This window comes from Macaca fascicularis, chromosome 12 (genome assembly GCF_037993035.2).
Source record: "Macaca fascicularis isolate 582-1 chromosome 12, T2T-MFA8v1.1".
Taxonomy (NCBI): Eukaryota; Metazoa; Chordata; class Mammalia; order Primates; family Cercopithecidae; genus Macaca; species Macaca fascicularis.
The window spans coordinates 110621803-110640321 of NC_088386.1; the positions used below are offsets into that span (position 1 = coordinate 110621803).

Below are 18519 nucleotides of genomic sequence, written 5' to 3' on the forward strand. Positions count from 1 at the left end.
TAATGTCCCAAAATTGTCCTGTTAGTAAACTCATGCTCAGTGTTCTTTTGAAGTCATATATTAAAAGTTCAAATTTTTATGTAAAGATGTCTGTTCTGATTAGGGCAATCACCATATTCAAATGTATTTGCTGGGTATGCATTAAACAGGTATAAGACCTGGTGTATCAGACAGGAGGAATAAATACATGTAGGTTTGAATTTCCCTAATTAAGACCAAAGCTCTTCCCTATTCAATTAATCTTTAGAAAAGTGAAAATACTTCCAATTATTACAACTTGAAAATTTGAATGCATTAATTTATTCCTAGAGACCTTAAATTTGATCTAACAGGCACACATTATTTTTAAAACTGTTATAAACAAATAGTCCTCTTCAGTAACCCACCAATTTACTGTTGTTTCTCTTTGATTTTTTTTTACCCACATGCATGCACACGTTTATATATTGTTGAAAGTGAAGATATAATTATTTGATGTGTTTAAAATCTAAACAATTCCATTTTTCATAATACTTTAGTCTTAATATTTATCATATAAAATATGAATTTTTTCCAGAGAATATCTTCAAGCATTTCAGAATTTTCCTAATCTTTCATACGTAGGTTATATTCCCTACTTCTTGCTATTAGAAGTAACACTGCAAATACTCTTTCTTTCTTCTGTATTTCTTGCATAGGGTAAATTCTCAGAACTGGAACTATTAGATCAAAGGATGTTAATTTTTTTTTATTCTTAGACAATCTTTGGTGGTGGAGGCCTTCTGTCAGCATAAAGTTGCCTAATCAATCTTAATTTATAGGAATGTTTTGGTACTTTTTTTTATAATTAGCAAAGTTTGTATAGAATAAAAATTGTATTTAATTTTAAAATTCCATAGTACTCTTGGTATCCATTTAAAGAAGAAAACTTGTTAGAATTTGTTTGAAAAGAATTAATGTGTTAGCCTGATTACGAGGTTATTACTTAAATGATGATGTAATGATTGTCTTCTAGGGTCCATCTCTCCTCAGCTAAAACAAAAATGAAAAAACACTCAATTTAGCCCTTCGCCATCTCACAGACATAAATCCAGTGTAAAATGTCTGGCACATTCCTTCAGTAATTCCCTTAGGTACTGGAGAATTTTACAACTTCTATAGCCGCAATTTTATTTAAACTTAGATGAGAGTGGAGAAGAGAGAAAGATTATTAAAGAAAAGATGACAGCAATCTGTTCTCCCCTTCATAATGAGATAAGAAGATGCAGAATTCAATTTCTTTTAGAAAAAAGGCTAAGACAGAAAAAAAATTTGAAAGCAGTGTACCAAAAGAACAGGTCAGTAGAAAACATTTTATCTTGGCCTAGTTTGCATCTTTAGGATACAGTTTCATCTTATTCATACTCTATGAGATTAGTAAGATGATTTATTTATATACCTTACATTCTTTTATTCTTATCACCTCTTTAATACGAAAATCACCCTTGTATAAGGGTGGTTACTAATGGCCTGTGAGAAATTAGCACCCAAACGAGGACTAAAGTAGAGTCTCCCTCACCAATTTGATGTTGAAGAAGGGACTTTTCTTATCTATAGCTCTTATTTCTGTAAAATATAAAATAAACATCATTCTGTAAAATATCTGTAAAAGAAATATAAGATAGACTGGATGGTCTGTAAAATTATGGCTTAGTCTCAGAATCTTCATGCTAAGTTCATTAATTGTGGCACTGTAAGATATTCTGCATAAACAATGTAGGAAAATAAGATATTAACCAATTAAGACAGAATACTTCAACAGAAAACTTCTCATAGTTAAATTTGGACCCAATGGATCCAAATATTTTGTATAATTCTTTTTGTTAAATTGTTTAGTTTGTAAAATGAGTCGATTATCTACAGAAAAAATTACAAATAAAATTCCTCTTGAATCTATTTGGTTTATGAAAAATCCCATGAAAAGTTAATATGAAAGTTTCTTAATAGTTAATCCTGAAGTTTTATCTACCAGCAAGTTAATGGACAGACTCAAACATGAGACCTAGTTTTAAAAAGTCATAAATCTTTAAAATTAATTTTGAAAGCTTTGGTCCACCTATTATCTTTTAATAAGAATGGTTTTCAAATAGTTTTAAATAGCTCTGAAACATTTTAAAAAATCAAACTGAGCCAGGTGCAGTGATGTGCATCCGTAGTACCAGCTACTCAGAAGGCTGAAGCTGGAGGATTGCTTGAGTGACACCTCGTCTCTTAAAAAACAAAGAATCAAACTGAGATGCTTGATAGAAATAGAAAGTATAGAAACTTTATAGTATAGAAACTATGTATAGAAACACAGTATAGAAACCATGAGAAATATATATTAGGAAAGAAGTATTTGAAGGTTCTTGCCTTCTTTTTGTAAACCCAGTGACTATTTAAAGGAATTGTCTCAAACTTTGAACCTGTCTCTCTTTGGACTCTATATTAGAAAATATGAGGATATGAACTTCAATAAGGGATTCCATCCATCCTTTATCCTAAAAGAACCACTGATATTAGAGGATGTTATTCACTACTGTGAGAATCACCAAATAGCACACTATTAAGTCGGTCTGAGTCCATCAGTGATTCTATAAAAATGACACAGCCAAGATATTAAAGTGACAAAACCTACATTTCCCAAAAAAGGCAGATTTTATGGAAATGAATCATGTAGCCTGTATATGTAACCAAATGCCAGTTCAGCATATTCACAAGAACTGGACTCAAAAGTCAAGTGGTAAATGTCTTAACATTCAAAATTACATATGGCTTCTTTATTACTGCAACCTTATTATGAAGAAAATCTATTTCTTCCTATAGTCACTGGAAAGGTCTCTGGCACAGGTTTGATACAAAAGCATCCCTGATCATGAAACCATTTTAAATGAATTTTTAAAACACTGAGGCTCAATAAGACTTTCACAGATTTAAAAGGAAAAAGAAAGTTCAAAAATAAGTGAGACACATTAGTCCAATTACTTATACTTCTCAAACTCGTCATAACTAGGAGGGACTAATTAATAGGGATTGATGAGAACAGATGGAGTGGCATTGCTAGTCACAGCCTCTTAGCTGGATGAGACTGCATCGGTTGAGACAAGCATCACAAGGAAAGAAGTGGTAGCTGTATTTGAAAATGACATGAATACCAATTAATGAAAGGAAACTGTTTTACAAACCAAATCAACTTCAAACTACAGATTAAATTAATAATATAATTAAGATCTTGATAAATCAAGCCTTCTACCATAAAACCTTCAAAGCACAAAGCCGTAACGATTTTTATAAACTAATTTTAATCCATCAGTTGCTTCATAAAGGGTTTCATTAAATATACCCACTGTTCTTTTTTAACATCTTATTTAAAAATAATTATAGTTACAGGAAGTTTCAAAGGAATGTACAGATGTCCCACGTACCTTTCCTTCAGTGTCCAGTGTTAACATCTCACACCGCTATAACATAATACTAATTGACTTCAATACGATCCATAGAGCTTACTCAGATTTCAATAGTCATTTATTTTTTTGAGATGGAGTTTCATTCTATTGCCCAGGCTGCAGTGCAGTGGCACCATCTCAGCTCACCTCTACCTCCCAGGTTCAAGTAATTCTCCTGCCTCAGCCTCCCGAGTGGCTGGAATTACAGGCATGTGCCACCATGCCCGGCTGATTTTTCTATTTTTAGTAGAGAAGGGGGTTCGCCATGTTGGCCTGGCTGGTCTCAAACTCCTGATCTCAGGTGATCTGCCTGTCTTGGCCTCTCAAAGTGATAGGATTACAGGCATGAGCTACCGTGCCCAGCCTGATTTCACTAGCTATAAATGCACTCATTTAATTTTATCTCAGGTAGTCTTGTGTTACATGACCACCACTAACATCAAAATACTCAACTGTATTGTTCCCCATGTTCCCCCTTTGTAACCACTAATCTTTTGTAACCACTAATCTTTTGTAAACAATTAATAAACACAAAAAAGTGAATCCACTGTTCTATGTTAGCCATAGTATCAAAAGGAGATGTGTTGACTATTAAGGAGAAGAAAATAATTGTATATGAGCTTTCTTTTCAAGTCCCAAGGGAATCCGAGTAGAAATGTAAGCGAGTGACAGTGGGGAAGGTGAGAGGCAGCTCTGAAGGTGGTGGTGGGTTGACTATCAGCAAGAAGAGGGGAACAGGAACACATTTTCAGTGGAGGTTGAGAAAGCTCGTGTAGTGACTCCAACTAAAGTAGTACAAGGCAGTCATTTCCCAACAGCTTCCTAAAAATACTGGATTAAATTAACTAAGACCAAAAGGGTGTTATGCAGGTAATCATAAAGGAAAAGCAATAAACTGCTTTCATTTCACAGACATGTCATGCCATATATTTAAAATATGTATTATTAAATTCAATATATCATTTAACAGTAACATGAATTGCTTAGGCTTAAAAGTGCACTATGTACTCCATTTACTTTTCATTGAAATAGTTGGTATTGAAGGAAAAAAAGACTTTAAAACCAGAACATGTGTATACATTTACTAAGGACATCTAAATGACACCATAAATATGAGAAGCTTTTTCAAAATGCAGTGACTAACCAGAGGTAAGAACATTAACAACAAGTTCCTTAATCACGGGCATTAATAACCATGAAAAATGAAACTAGTCTAATTCATTTCCTAATTCTCTCAAATCCAACACTTACATTCAAATTTTAGAATCCAGCATCCATTGAGAATCCCAAGCATACACTTCAAAGTACTTTGAACTGCATCACCAGGAACAACAACATGAGTTACTAAAATACAAAAAAGGTAGTAAGAGAAAGAAAGATAAAAGCCAAAGTATTTCTTTGGCCTGCTTTGTATAACTAATCTATATTTTATAAACTTGTATCTGAATCTTCAAAGGCAACAATTTTTACACTTAAGTGTAAGACTACTTCTATTTAGTACCTCATTCTCTAACCTGGCCATCAATATGAAAAATCAGATCATAAACCATGTATCTTAAAGTCGCATTGGCAAACACAAATTTTTATTTTATTTTCAAATTACACCTAAGGGATTAGGAATTACACTGCAGTACAATTTATTTGTCATTAGCAAAGTCACAAATTTGCTCTTCTGAAATACTGTCTTGTCCTAAAATATATGCAAACCTTTGAACTTTACATTTCCTAACTACATTGTCTATAAGTAGTTTATTACTGAAAAAAAAACTTAGATTTATTACAAGATGCGAAGTATACAGCCATCACCCAATGGTTAAAATATATGTAAATTGTCAAAGGTAGTTCTCCAAAAGGATTATCTAACATTTTTTTCTACCCCCCCCCCAAAATTCAAAATCCTCACCTGTACTGTCAAACTCAGTACATTTTTTAGCCTTAAGAATTGCTGCAAGTTCACTGAGCATCTTCTGTTGTTCTGAAGAGAGCCCACTGCCTATAAGTACAAGAGGTCCATCCCTACGCTGCCCAGTGTTCATCTGTTAATATAAAAGGAGATGCCACAGTGTTAAAAACACTAGAAGACTAGATGAAGACATTAAACAGACTGTTACTTGATATAAGCTTGAATTTCATTACTTAGTTTACTCTGTCTAATAATTTTCAGTAATTTCCATTGAATCTACACCCAGAACCTTTTAATTATTTTTCTCTTTATTTTTCCCTCAAGAAAATGTCAACTGAGATAGCTCTCCATACCCAGGGCATCTTGTTTCTTCAATTTTAAATTGCGTCTCTCCAGGGTTTTACTTCATTCTGTCACCAGTAAGTCTTTTTCTTTCCCCAAGTAACCCAAAATATCCACTTAAAATCAGCAGTTCCCTATTCCACCTCCACTAACTTGTCCCAATAGAGTAACTCAAACTTGGTCTGTTATTAAACTGAGATTATCTGAAAAATCAAAGAATGCCAAGGCTTCTAGAACAGTGCTGACCTAAAAAATAGAAAACAAATTATCAAAATAGTAACCCCTCGAAACTAAGAAAAGAGAAAAACAGACAAGTTAATTCAAAACTTAGGAGATCAGATCCATAAATAGTCCATGCAGCTCATGACTAAGAAAAAAGTGCTCTAACAAAGACTAATAGTTTCACTTTAAAATGTAGACTTAGAATTCACAGAGTTAAAAAAGACAAAAATAAAGAGAAGGTAACAGTGGATAGCATTAAGGCTGAGAAGTGAAAGACTCAAGGAAATAATATATGTCCATATATATCTCATATATATATATATATTTACATAAAAGTGTTTGTAAATGACAGAATTCAGCTCATCTTTCCTAGTCACTAAATTGTAAGATGATGTAACCACATCTAACCTAAATGTTATAAATACTCCTCACATGAAAATAAATAATTCAGCATACTTTATGGATTATTCAATTACTCTTTGATAATATTTAAAAATACTACAGTATTTCAAAATTTCTTATTAAGTTACACAAATACCATAAAAATAGAACACATTACTAAATACATCTAAATAGAACACATTACTTCTCAATATATAACACTACTTCAGCTACATTAGTTCTCTGCACAAAATACAAGAGTGAAAAAGATATCATTTCTAAATATAGCATATGATACTATTTCTAGCAACCTAAGGAAAGCACCAAAGTGGGTCAAGTATTTTCCTATCGTACTTTTAAAAATTTGCATAAAAAATAGAAACTGGCACTCATTTCTCACAGTTAAAGAATGCTATAATAAAACATAAAGCAAACAGCTGCCAAAGCCACATGTCTGATTTGGGGTGAGGTGGCATAGGGGCTGGGGATGTGACTTGAATAAGCATAGGTCTCTGACCCATGAGGCTCAAAAGAGGTGCAAAAAAACACCCCGAAGGTTGAATACCCTGATTTTATAGAGATCAGATACTATGTTTATTAGCATTAAATTCAAAGGAATAATTAAATAGGGTACTTTTTCTTAGATAAAATCATTAGTTTTTCTTAAGTTCATCAAAAATGGGGTTAAAAAATCTAGAAAAAAATCTTCTTAGATAAATATGCTGCTCAAAATGAATCACGAACACAGAAGTCTCAAAGCGAATGATAAGGAGCTTTTTAAATTTTTAAAAGATTAGAGGTTGCTTCTCAAACTTAAAGCCGTTTTCCAACAGCCACTAAATTTTACTTGAAACACAAAAATCCTAAAGGGGAAGTAGGGAAATTCAAACCCCTTCCCATCTGCGTGACGTTCCCTAAAGCAGCTCACTGGACATCACTATTTAAAGGGTTCCAGACTAAGCTACCAAGCACTTGTGCTTGTTTCAGAGGCAAGTATGTATCATAAAGAATACTCTCATGCTCATTCATGCATTCAGCAGAAACTTACTGAACACTCAGTATGTGCCAAACACTGTTCTCAATGCTAGGGCTATTACAGTAAACAAAAAAGCCAGCCCCTGCCCTCACACAGTTTATATTCTAGTTGAGAGGGGAAAACAACACAATAAAATAAAAATACATTACATCAAATGAGAAATAGCACGGTACAACACAGCAGGGGAAGGGGGCTAGGCAGCATTGGGAGGTTGCTATTTAATATGCAGCAGCACAGAGTCCTCTCTGCTAAGACTATGCTAGAGCTGGGTCTGAAGGGTGTGAGGAAGCTGGCCATGAGAACATCTAGTTCCCGGAAGAAAAAAAAAAAAAAAACAAAAAAAACAGGTGGTGCTGCATACCTGAAATGAGAGTATGTTTGGTGGACTCAAGACACAGCAAGGCAGCCCATGTGACTGAAAAAGAGTGGGTGAAGAAGAAACTGGTAGTGGCTGATGGAAGGTACACTCCAGAGGTTCCATCTTCAGGACTGCACATTAAGAAACTACCCTTTAAACTTGAAGGACTTGATATTATCTTTTCCTTAGCCAAGTACCAACCATTAAGACAGTAAATAAGAATACTCAAAAGGCCATGTCTACATGACATGCGTGAAGTAGAGGTCTCTTCTACATAATAAAAACCCTCCTTTTCTGAAAGGCATTGCCACCCTCAGACTCCAAGAATATCATCAAGATATCTTTATTCTTGACACATTTAAAATAATCATTTTCCAGCTTTTACATAAAAGGAACACCAGCAAAGGACAACTCTGTTATTCTACGCTCTGTCAGACTGCAAGTACAAATGAAGAAAACAAGTCAATTTATAGTTGCTGAGTATGGTGGAACTGAATGGAGTACTGACCTAAGGTTTCAGAAATGTAAGTTCTAACTGGTCCATTAAGAAAGAAAAAAACAACCTTTTTTTTAAAATGCTGGTTAACACTGGGGCAAATCATAGCCTCTTTAGGTCTCTCTTTTCTCATTTGTAAACGGGGAAAATTAAACTGCTGATATCTAGCTTCTCTTCCAATTCATTACCAAAACAATAGTTTGGAACACATTTATAAGGCTGAAGTCTAAAGCAGAAGACACAGGGTATTCAAGATACGAAAGTAACTAGCTCATGAAAGCACCTATGAGAGTATCAAACCGTAGCTACCTTAGGCTACCTCTTATCTTAAACAATGGCGTCTACTACTACTCTTGTGAATGATCCTTGACCTCAGCTCCTCCCTTTCTGTTATTTTTCCCCATCTGAGCAGTACTAGATATGGTGAGTCTACCAACTCTCTCTAAAATTCCTTCTCTCCATCCCCACATAACTACCATCTATAATTCCAGTCCTCAGCATTTCAAACCTGGACTCCAGTACTGCAGCTTCCCAATCAGTCTTCAGTCTCTTCCCACTCCCAGCTACCCTGCAGACAGTCCTATTTCAGTTACAAACACACTGAAGGTGCCCTATTAAGTCTAAACTCGTATTGGGGAATTTAAGGCTTTTCACAACCTGGTCCCAACCTAGCCCTTTACCCTGAATCCCTCTTAAACACACGTCATACTCCTCTCACAGTAAATGCTAGTTTCTCAAATTCCTAAGGTCCTTTATGCCTTCTTGTCTCTGAGCAGCTGTTCCTTAGATGTGGGCTGCCATTCGCACCTTGTATACCTGATTGCAGTGGGGAATGTTGGCTGTCCACTCAAAATCTATTGCTCACTTCCTCCACACTAACAGAAGCCCAGTTTTATTCAGGTAGCCTCCCTTTCAAAGACTGACTCTATCCTCCAGCCCCAGGAGGGGCTGTCAAATCAATTTCTGACAATAAGACACAGGGAAAGCCCACGGAAAGTCTCTTTTCAGTTGCCCACTGTCGTATCTAGAATTGTGGCAATCATTCTACAACCACTAAAGGAAACTTCTTAGTGAGGACAAATCCCCCAAACTGAGGATGGCAAGGTAAAGAGATACAAAGAATTGGGTTCCTTGATGTAACCACTAAGTGCTAAATTAAGCAAATACAGAGCTATCCTGCATTGGGATTAATTCTATATAAAGTAATAAACTGTTTTCAAGCATTTGAGTAAAGGTTTTCTGTTACTGGCAGCCAACAGCATTCTATTAGATACTTTGCTAAAATGTTTACCCTGAAAGACTTAGGACACCTCCTCTGTGAAATTCTGTCTGTCTGTCTCTCTCTCTCTCTCTATATATATATATATGCATATATATAGTTTTTGAGACAGTCTTGCTCTGTTACCCAGGATGGAGTGCAGTGGTGTGATCTAGCTCACTGCAATCTTTACTTCCTGGGTTCAATTAATTATCACGCCTCAAGTCTCCCTAGTAGCTGGGACTATAGGTGTGCGCCACCACACTTGGCTACTTTTTGTATTTTTCATAGAGACGGGGTTTCACCATGTTGACCAGGCAGGTCTCGAACTCCTGACCTCAAGTGATCCGCCCACCCCAGCCTCCCAAAGTGCTCGGATTACAGGTGCGATCCACTGCGTCTGGCCTTTCTGTGAAATTTTTCCTGACGTCTCCTGTAGTTTCTACTTACTTTGATTCTATTGTATATTTTTATAGCTTATTTTACAAATTTATTACAATGTACAGTAAAAGTTTTTACATCTGAAATCCCTGCTAAGCTATGGGTTCCTAAGAAACAGGCACTCTTTCCACTTTATCTCTAGCTTGTACCTCTCTCCTAAGCTCCATAGTTTCATATCCAATGATCTATTCGATATCTCCATTTGATGTTTTACAGACATCAAATTGGCAAATAAAACAATTAATTTCCTTCTCCATGGCAACAAATGGCATTACCATCTACTTCACTGCTAAGGTCATACTTATTCCATTCTTTCCCCACACTTCATATGTAATCCATCCGAAAGTCCTGCTTAGATGCTTGCTAGTCTCCAGCAATAACAAACTTCTTTCTAACCTTCTAACATACCAGTCTCATTCACTGAAGGGCCTATACACTGTGTCCTCCAGTCACCTGGCAGCCTCCTCACTTCAACATTCAGGTTTCAATTCAAATCAGTGCTTTAAGGCTCCCCTCTGTGACCCTAGCTAAAGCAGTGGCCTTGCGGAAGCCCACTACCTCCATCCAACAACACTCTACAACGTCTTCAAAGCACTCATGTCTAAGTTTCTGAAATTATTTTATTTCTATTAGTTCACATATTTCCAGTTTGTCTCTTTCCTACCTCTCACCAGATGGTAAGCGCCTCCCTGAGAATAAGCGTTCTATCAGTCATAGTCATTGTTTCATGAATGCTGCCTAAAATACACAGCAGGCTCAATAAGTATTTCTAGATGGTTATACTCTGATTATGTCTTTGAATCCACAGTAGTTAACACTCAGGAAGTGCTCAATAACTGTTTGGTGAATGTAAGCAATTTGCCAAATGGAAATTTTTCTATTATGTTCCTTTCATAACCAATTTCAATAAAATATATAAATGTCCCAAAGCTGAATCCATACTTACTACCGAGCAATGGCTAGTTGTGGATGATTCATTCTTCTCTGGTAGCAGCAATAGTGATTTCATATTTTCATCATCTGTATAATCCACAGGCCGCAGACCAAATATGTTGCTGGTAAAGTAAGTGCAGATGTGTTTAAGTAAGTCAAATGAGTCTCTTAACGACATGAATGCACCAGTAGAACAATTTTCCAACATCCTTAAAAATATACAATTTTAACTAAAATAAATTACTCAGAACTCACATGAGGTAGAAGAATCTAGAATCAAAAGCTGCTGAACTCAAAGGAGAAATGATGTAAAATTTCAGTCTGACATCAGATTATAGGGATTGTTTTTATTGAATATAGTATTATGAATTTTTTCACAACTGTATTCTGCATTCTTATTCATATTAAAATATGGCTTCATAATCACCAATCACTATGAGTGACAGACTTTCAAATGCCAATAAAAATCATTTACTACAGCTATTATAGGCCCTATAGTCTTTATAAACCAATACAAAATTAGACAAATTCACAGGACAGGGATTTTGTTCTATTAGAAGGAAAATTATGCCACATAACAAACAGTTTAATAACGTAGTGAAAAGAGTACTTTCAAAATTAATTTAAACATGTATGCATACAATAACTTGTAATAATCACAACCATTGCAGAACAAACTATTATGGCTCAGAGAGATACAAAAGTCTCAGCATGTACTAATTCACGAGTCACAGAATGTTATGCTGGAAGAGATTTTAGAGATCCCAGTTTGATCCTGTTCAAGACAAGAAAACAAAGAGAGAAGAACAAGTTCCAATGGCTTAACTAAGGTCATATTCTCCTTGTTCAATTTCACTGAAATTAAATATTGCCCAGCCTAAAGTCTTTCAATTATAAGTAACTTGTTAAAACTAAAGGACTTCTGTCTACTATTCTGTTTCCTTACATACGGTTTCAGAATATGATTTAAATACACTATACTATGGCAAAAAGTTTTCAAAATGAGCAATTCTTTTAGAGTCTTTTATGGTTTTTATTAAAGATTATGCTATATTCATATAATGGCCACTGAAGTTCATGTGAAAATGCAATGTGGTAAATAGGATATAAAGTTATAAACATGGTATAATACTAACTCTGTAAATTGTATCAAATGTATAGAAAAAGATCTGGAAGGAAACAGAGAGAAACATCAAGGGAAGTGGAAGGTAGAAAATGCCAGTTCTGTTTGATGCTGCGTAGAGGTCATGTAGATGAAGGATATAAGCATCTACTGAGTTCACAGACAAGGTCATTAATGACCTTGGTGAAAATTGTTTTGATGGCAGAGTGGGAAAAGAAAGCTAGTGTAGGCCGGGCGCGGTGGCTCAAGCCTGTAATCCCAGCACTTTGGGAGGCCGAGACGGGCGGATCACAAGGTCAGGAGATCAAGACCATCCTGGCTAACACGGCGAAACCCCGTCTCTACTAAAAACACAAAAAATTAGCCGGGCGAGGTGGCGGCGCCTGTGGTCCCAGCTACTCGGGAGGCTGAGGCAGGAGAATGGCGGGAACCCGGGAGGCGGAGCTTGCAGTGAGCTGAGATCTGGCCACTGCACTCCAGCCTGGGCGACAGAGCGAGACTCCGTCTCAAAAAAAAAAAAAAAAAAAAAAAAAAAAAAGAAAGCTAGTGTATTAGAGTAAGAAATGAACCACAGCAAATGTTTCTCTAATGACTGCAATTCGTGACTATCAGGTCCACTTGCTTTCTTCTTTGGACAGTCCTGGGTAAACACTGACAAGTTTGTATTCTGACTCTTCTTTATGTCCAACAACCTTCCTCTGGCAACAGTCTTTCTCCAGCCAAGATATAACACAGTGGATTGCATTTCAGCTTTATAATTTAAAACAAAGCGACACACATCACAGCTTACATTTAGAGCAGACAATCTCAGGGTATTTTAAAAGAAACTCATCCACTATTTTTGATACTTCCTAATTCATTCTCTAAATTATGTTCATATACCAAATACACAATCTCCTCACACACATATGCTATACATATGACAATAAAAAAATAGAAATCTGAGTTGAAGAACCAATGTTCTAGGTCTTAAACCACCAAGTGCAAATATGAATAAACAAAACAACAAAAATACATCACATTAAATGCCATCCAAAAAAAATAATAAATAACTGTGTAGCCATGATTGTGCCACAGTACTCCAGCCTGAGTAAGAGACACTGTTTCAGTGAAAAAAGAAAAAATGAGAAAAAAAAAAAAAATCCATGCATACACTAGGACTTTTTGACAGAGACAAACGTAGATCTTACACCTCAAAAAAATAAAAAATATAAGAGCCCAATCAAGTGCATTTTAATGCACGGCAACTTAATCCATTAGCGTAGTTATTTTACACATATATGAAAAAAAGTCCATGATGACAACACGAAAAACTGGTAAGTGCTTCTCAAAGTACCACCATCAGCTAGGGAGGAACTTAAACCAAAAATCAACCAGTAAAACATAGTCTAAGCCAGTAAGATGATTTTACAAAGTGACTACCAGAGTTCCAATTTATATTTAGGATCCTTACTATACAAAGCTTACTATCTCATATGGTCTTAAAACATGTGGTTTCTCTGCTTGGATTATGGATGGCTTCTGCTCACACACAATTCACTAAACTCTTAGCCCTCCTGTAACGCTAATGAACTGAATGGCACATTACAAGTGCTACAGATGGAAAGATAATCGGTTAACCTCAGTCCTGCATAATGGGAAACAGAGCCTATTAAATCCAGTCATGTTGCTTCTGCTTTGTCATGAACCATAACATTTGGAAGTAGATGTGAGTTTACATGTGAAACCTTGAAAGACCACAGCAAGGAGATGGGGCGTGGGTAAGATTTCTTATTATTTGGGCACAATAATGCGTGCTTTCTTCCCATTGATATATTTGAAGAGACTAACACTTTAGTTAGAGAATTAGTGTGAAAAATCAATTTAAAATGCACAGAGGTGGATTTTATTCCCATTATAAAACAAACAGGTACTACATAGAGGAAAAGTTATGTTGCAACATATCTCAGGCACTGTTAATATGACTCATTACTAAAGAGAGAAGTCAGTGATAAATACATTATTCTTCATCATTATACAAGGGAAGAAGACTTTTTAAGATTTACTACATCATGGACTCAAAATAGATATCAATAACTTGATGTGCTATTTATTAGAATGGGTGACCAGGGAAGCTTATAAAATGGCTTTTTCTAAATACACTTAAATATAGTAAATTCTCTCTTTTCTAGCATGATTTAACCTAAAGCTTTACCACTCAAACTAGGTGTTTTGGAGGGATACATAAGACTTAGAAAACACTGTCCTTGCCTATAATCCTACTGAGGATAAACATTCCTTCAACAAGCAGGTATCAAACTGATAAAGTACAAATCAAAACAAGTAATAAGGTGAAATAAAAGATGGATTTAAATGGCCTTGAGCCCAGGACTAGAAACTGGAATATGGTGGTAAGCCATTAAGGGCCCGTGTAGGGAATAAGCAACATGATTACTGAAATGTACGGAACTGATGGAAGAAAGCCTTCTATCAAACCTTCTAGGCACTGTGTGCTCATGTGTAGAAACCAAACACAGCATGAAAAACCAATGAAAAAATCAGGCATAAAGCAATAAACATTAGAGACAAAAAGTGTACGTCACTGTGAAAATGGAAAGGCACATGCATCTACTAGTTAAATGGTATGGGTCAACGCAACACCAAAGTATTTAAAACTATTTTGGAATATATGAAAATGTCGAGATCTTAACTGCTGAATTTACATCTAGTACATGACAGTATATTAGTATCTTTTACATGTACCACTTTCGACAGTTCTTTTAATGCCTTATCAAAGACACTCTCGAATTCAGTGAATTGCAAATGAGTACATGTAGATGATATACTTTACTTATACTGATATGGTTTCGATTTGTGTCCCCACCCAAATCTCATGTCAAATTATAATTCCCAATGCTGGAGGAGGGGCCTGGTAGGAAGTGACTGGATCATGGGTGCGGATTTCCCCCTTGCTGTTCTTGTGATAGTGTTTGAGTTCTCACCAGATCTGGTTGTTTAAAAGGGTGTAGCACTAATGACCAGGCAAATGCAAATCAAAACCACACTGATACCACCTTACTCCTGCAAGAATGGGCATAATTAAATAATTTAAAAATAACAGATATTGGCATAGATGTGGTAAACAGGGAACACTTCTACACTGTTGGTGGAAATGTAAACTAGTACAACCACTATGGAAAACTGTGGAGATTCCTTAAAGAACTAGAACTATCATTTGATCCAGCAATCCCACTACTGGGTATCTACCCAGAAGAAAAGAAGTCATGATATGAAAAAGATACTTGCACACGCATGTTTATAGCAGCACAATTTGCAACTGCAAAAATGTGGAACCAACCCAAATGCCCATCAATCAACCAGTGGATAGAGAAACTGTGGTGTATTATACAATAGAATACCACTCTGGCATAAAAAGGAATGAACTAATGGCATTTGCAGCCACCTGGATGGGATTGGAGAATATTACTGTAAGTGAAGTAACTCAGGGGGGAAAACCGAACATTGTATTTTCTCACTCCTAAGTGGGAGCTATGCTATGAGGATGCAAAGGCATAAGAATGACACAACAGACTTGAGGGACTCAGGGGGAAAAGGTGTGAAGGTGGTGAAGGATAAAAGACTACAAATTGGGTTCACTGTGTACTGCTCGGGTGATGGGTACACCAAAATCTCACAAATCACCACTAAAAAACTTACTTGTGTAACCAAATACCACTTGTTCCCCAAAAATCTATAGAAATAAAAAAATTATAAATAAATAAATAAAAAGGGTGTAGCACCTCCTTGCCTCTTCCTTCTGCTCCGGCCATGGAAGACGTGCCTGCTTCCCTTTCACCTTCCATCATGACTGTTTAAGTTTCCTGAGGCCCTTCCTGTACAGCCTGGGGAGCCATGAGTCAATTAAACCTCTTTTCCTTATAAATACCAGTCTCAGGTGTTTCATAGCAGTATGAGAACGGACTAATACATATAATGAACCCTAAAAATTCGAAGGTTCTAATTTTTTTTCTGTTCCTTGACAACACAGTACACTGGCAGATTTCACCAGTTTTTTCTCTCTAATGTACTCTAGCGCTATTCCTTTACCTATGATTTTAAATCATAATGTGGAAAACAGGCTTCATATAAAATCTTTAAAGATATGACTGGAGATTGTAAGTTTTAAAATCTTAAACAGACAATCCAGGTGTTCATGTGTCATTGCTTTTTGCTATCTAAAATGTAGTACGAAATACTGGATGATTTGTTACTGATGTTGATAGATTCGATGTGAAAATAGATATATATATTAATATACATAATGTGTGATATACACACTGCATATATCAGAAGTAGCATTAATCATTTATTTATTTAACACACATGGAATGAGTATATTTGTATAACCATGTAGGGGAAAAGTCACAAACACTGTTTTGTAATTAGTTTGGAAAATACTCATCATTCCACAAATACTTTGAAGAAAACGTACCAACAACTTTTGGCACTAAAGAAACAATGAGATAAAAGGTAGTTTCTGGCCTCACAGAACTCAGAGGAGGAAAGCAGAGAGGCACACAGAAAAGGTTTTGCAGTCTGGTGAAGCTCCCCAGACCTGAAAGGGTAAGGAAGAAAAGAAGGTACATAAAAAAATAAGAATAAAACTTTGAAAATCCTTTTCCTAACTAGGAATCTTTCTGATCCTGAAGATGAGGAAAAGGAAGTACTTATGAAAGGGTTAAACTGTGGTGTTTAATGTTTCAGTTTTGTCCCAAAGGCCATATTCAGGATGCAGTAAAACCTTTTAATATCCTTTTCCCCTCAGTAATAATATGGTAGACAATGGTGATCTGAATTCATTACACCACTAATAAAAGAAAGGAGAGATGGGCAAATTTAAACTTGTCCTTCCATGTACAGATCATCCAAACTGCAAAAACATATGAAAAAATGCATTTTTACTAATGCTAAATCTATCACCATGACAGGATACCAAGAGAGTTCATGAATGAAATCCTTCATGAACAACCACAAAATTGCAAACACATAGATTTAATTTTTCAAGTCACTTTGCCTGCTATGGAGCAGGATAAAGCAGAGTAATTCAAAATAGTGACATGGGTTTTTTAAGCTATAAAACATAAATTATCTCTGTTGTAGGCAATTAATTTTTTAAAATTAACCTAGGGCAGTGGGACAATTAATAGGTCCAATGGTCCATATAATATTTTCTACTTCAGAATTCAACATCCTTCCAAGGAAAACTCTGTTAATGGTAGATCAAGTACCACATTCTAAAATCCTACATATCCATTAAAAAAAAAAAAAAAAAAAAAAAAAAAGCATATGTTACTCTCCACACACTCAAAATGGTTCTGATGTGACCATAAGAGCTGTGGTTCTAGCTTCACACTGGGATGTACAGAAGGCAGTGGGGAAGACAGATTACCAATGATGTTTTGAACAATTATAAATATTCCCAGACAACAAAGATTATATAAACCTTTTTCTCATGATCTAGGGTTAAAGCAGAACTGATTTTCTTTCTTATTGTTTTAGCTCACAAAAGGTACATTTTTATGCCAAAAAAAAGGGGGGGGTTAAATGATTTTATACTGTTATTTAAATGCAAAACACATAAAAAAAAGTAAGTTGCCAGAATAGTAAAGTTAAATCAAAACAAAAGAGAAAGTCTGAAGTAGATATATGACTTTGCCCTGTATATTCGAATCCTCCATAATTATAAAGATTTAGGGCCCAAAAACATTGCAGTAGGAAAATTAATAAAAACATAGCCTCTATGGGAAAAAAATAGGGTTGGGAGACTTCACTGGTGAACTATAAAAGCTTGTTTATTTTAAAATTAAACAGTGAAGATGGCAAATAAAGAGTATCATTGACTTTAAATTCATACCGCAATATGGTTAATTCTTAGTTATTGTGTGGCCTTATAAGGTTTCAAGATTTCCCTCCACCAATATTCAATAGGATGCTTTTAAATTCACTTGGCTTTGCAGCAGAAAATACTCCATTCTTTTTCCTATGTCTAGTTTTCCACACACATTCAATGCCTAACTTACATGACTAAGGTATTAACTGTACCCACTTCCTGGGCTACAAAAAAAGCTCTCAGTTATCTTTGTATTTTATAAGCCACTACTGAAAAGACAGTTCTTAAGCCTGGTCTCCAATATTTAAAGTCACATCTTACTTAGCACCATTCATGGTAGCTTATTATTATTTTTTGAGACTGAGTCTCACTCTGTCACCCAGGTTGGAGTTCTGTGGCACCATCTTGGTTTACTGCAACCTCCGCCTCCTAGGTTCAAGCAATTCTTGTGCCTCAGCCTCCCGAGTAGTTGGACTACAGGCATACACTGCCACACCTGGCTAATTTTTCTATTTTTAGTAGAGATGGGGTTTCACCATGTTGGCCAGGCTGGTATTGAACTCCTGACCTCAAGTGATCCACCCTCCTCGGTCTCCCAAAGTGTTGGGATTACAGGCAGGAGCCACCACACCCGACCCATAACTTATTAATAATACCAGAACATGTATCAGGATAAAACCTGGATTACTTAGCCCTCTTATACAAGCTTTCCTC

The 18519-nt window shown here is 35.7% G+C and overlaps 1 protein-coding gene across 2 annotated transcripts in view; it reads right to left on the reverse strand.

Moving 5' to 3' along the window:
• BARD1 (BRCA1 associated RING domain 1) overlaps positions 1-18519 on the reverse strand; it is an 87253-nt gene that overhangs the window by 15289 nt on the left and 53445 nt on the right. For both annotated transcript variants that reach the window (XM_005574200.5, XM_005574201.5), the window contains exons 7-9: positions 10827-10935; positions 5347-5479; positions 4695-4787 (exon numbers count right to left, since the gene is read on the reverse strand). In XM_005574200.5, the coding sequence (XP_005574257.3) occupies positions 4695-4787; positions 5347-5479; positions 10827-10935 (335 nt within the window). The remainder of the gene's footprint in view (positions 1-4694; positions 4788-5346; positions 5480-10826; positions 10936-18519) is intronic.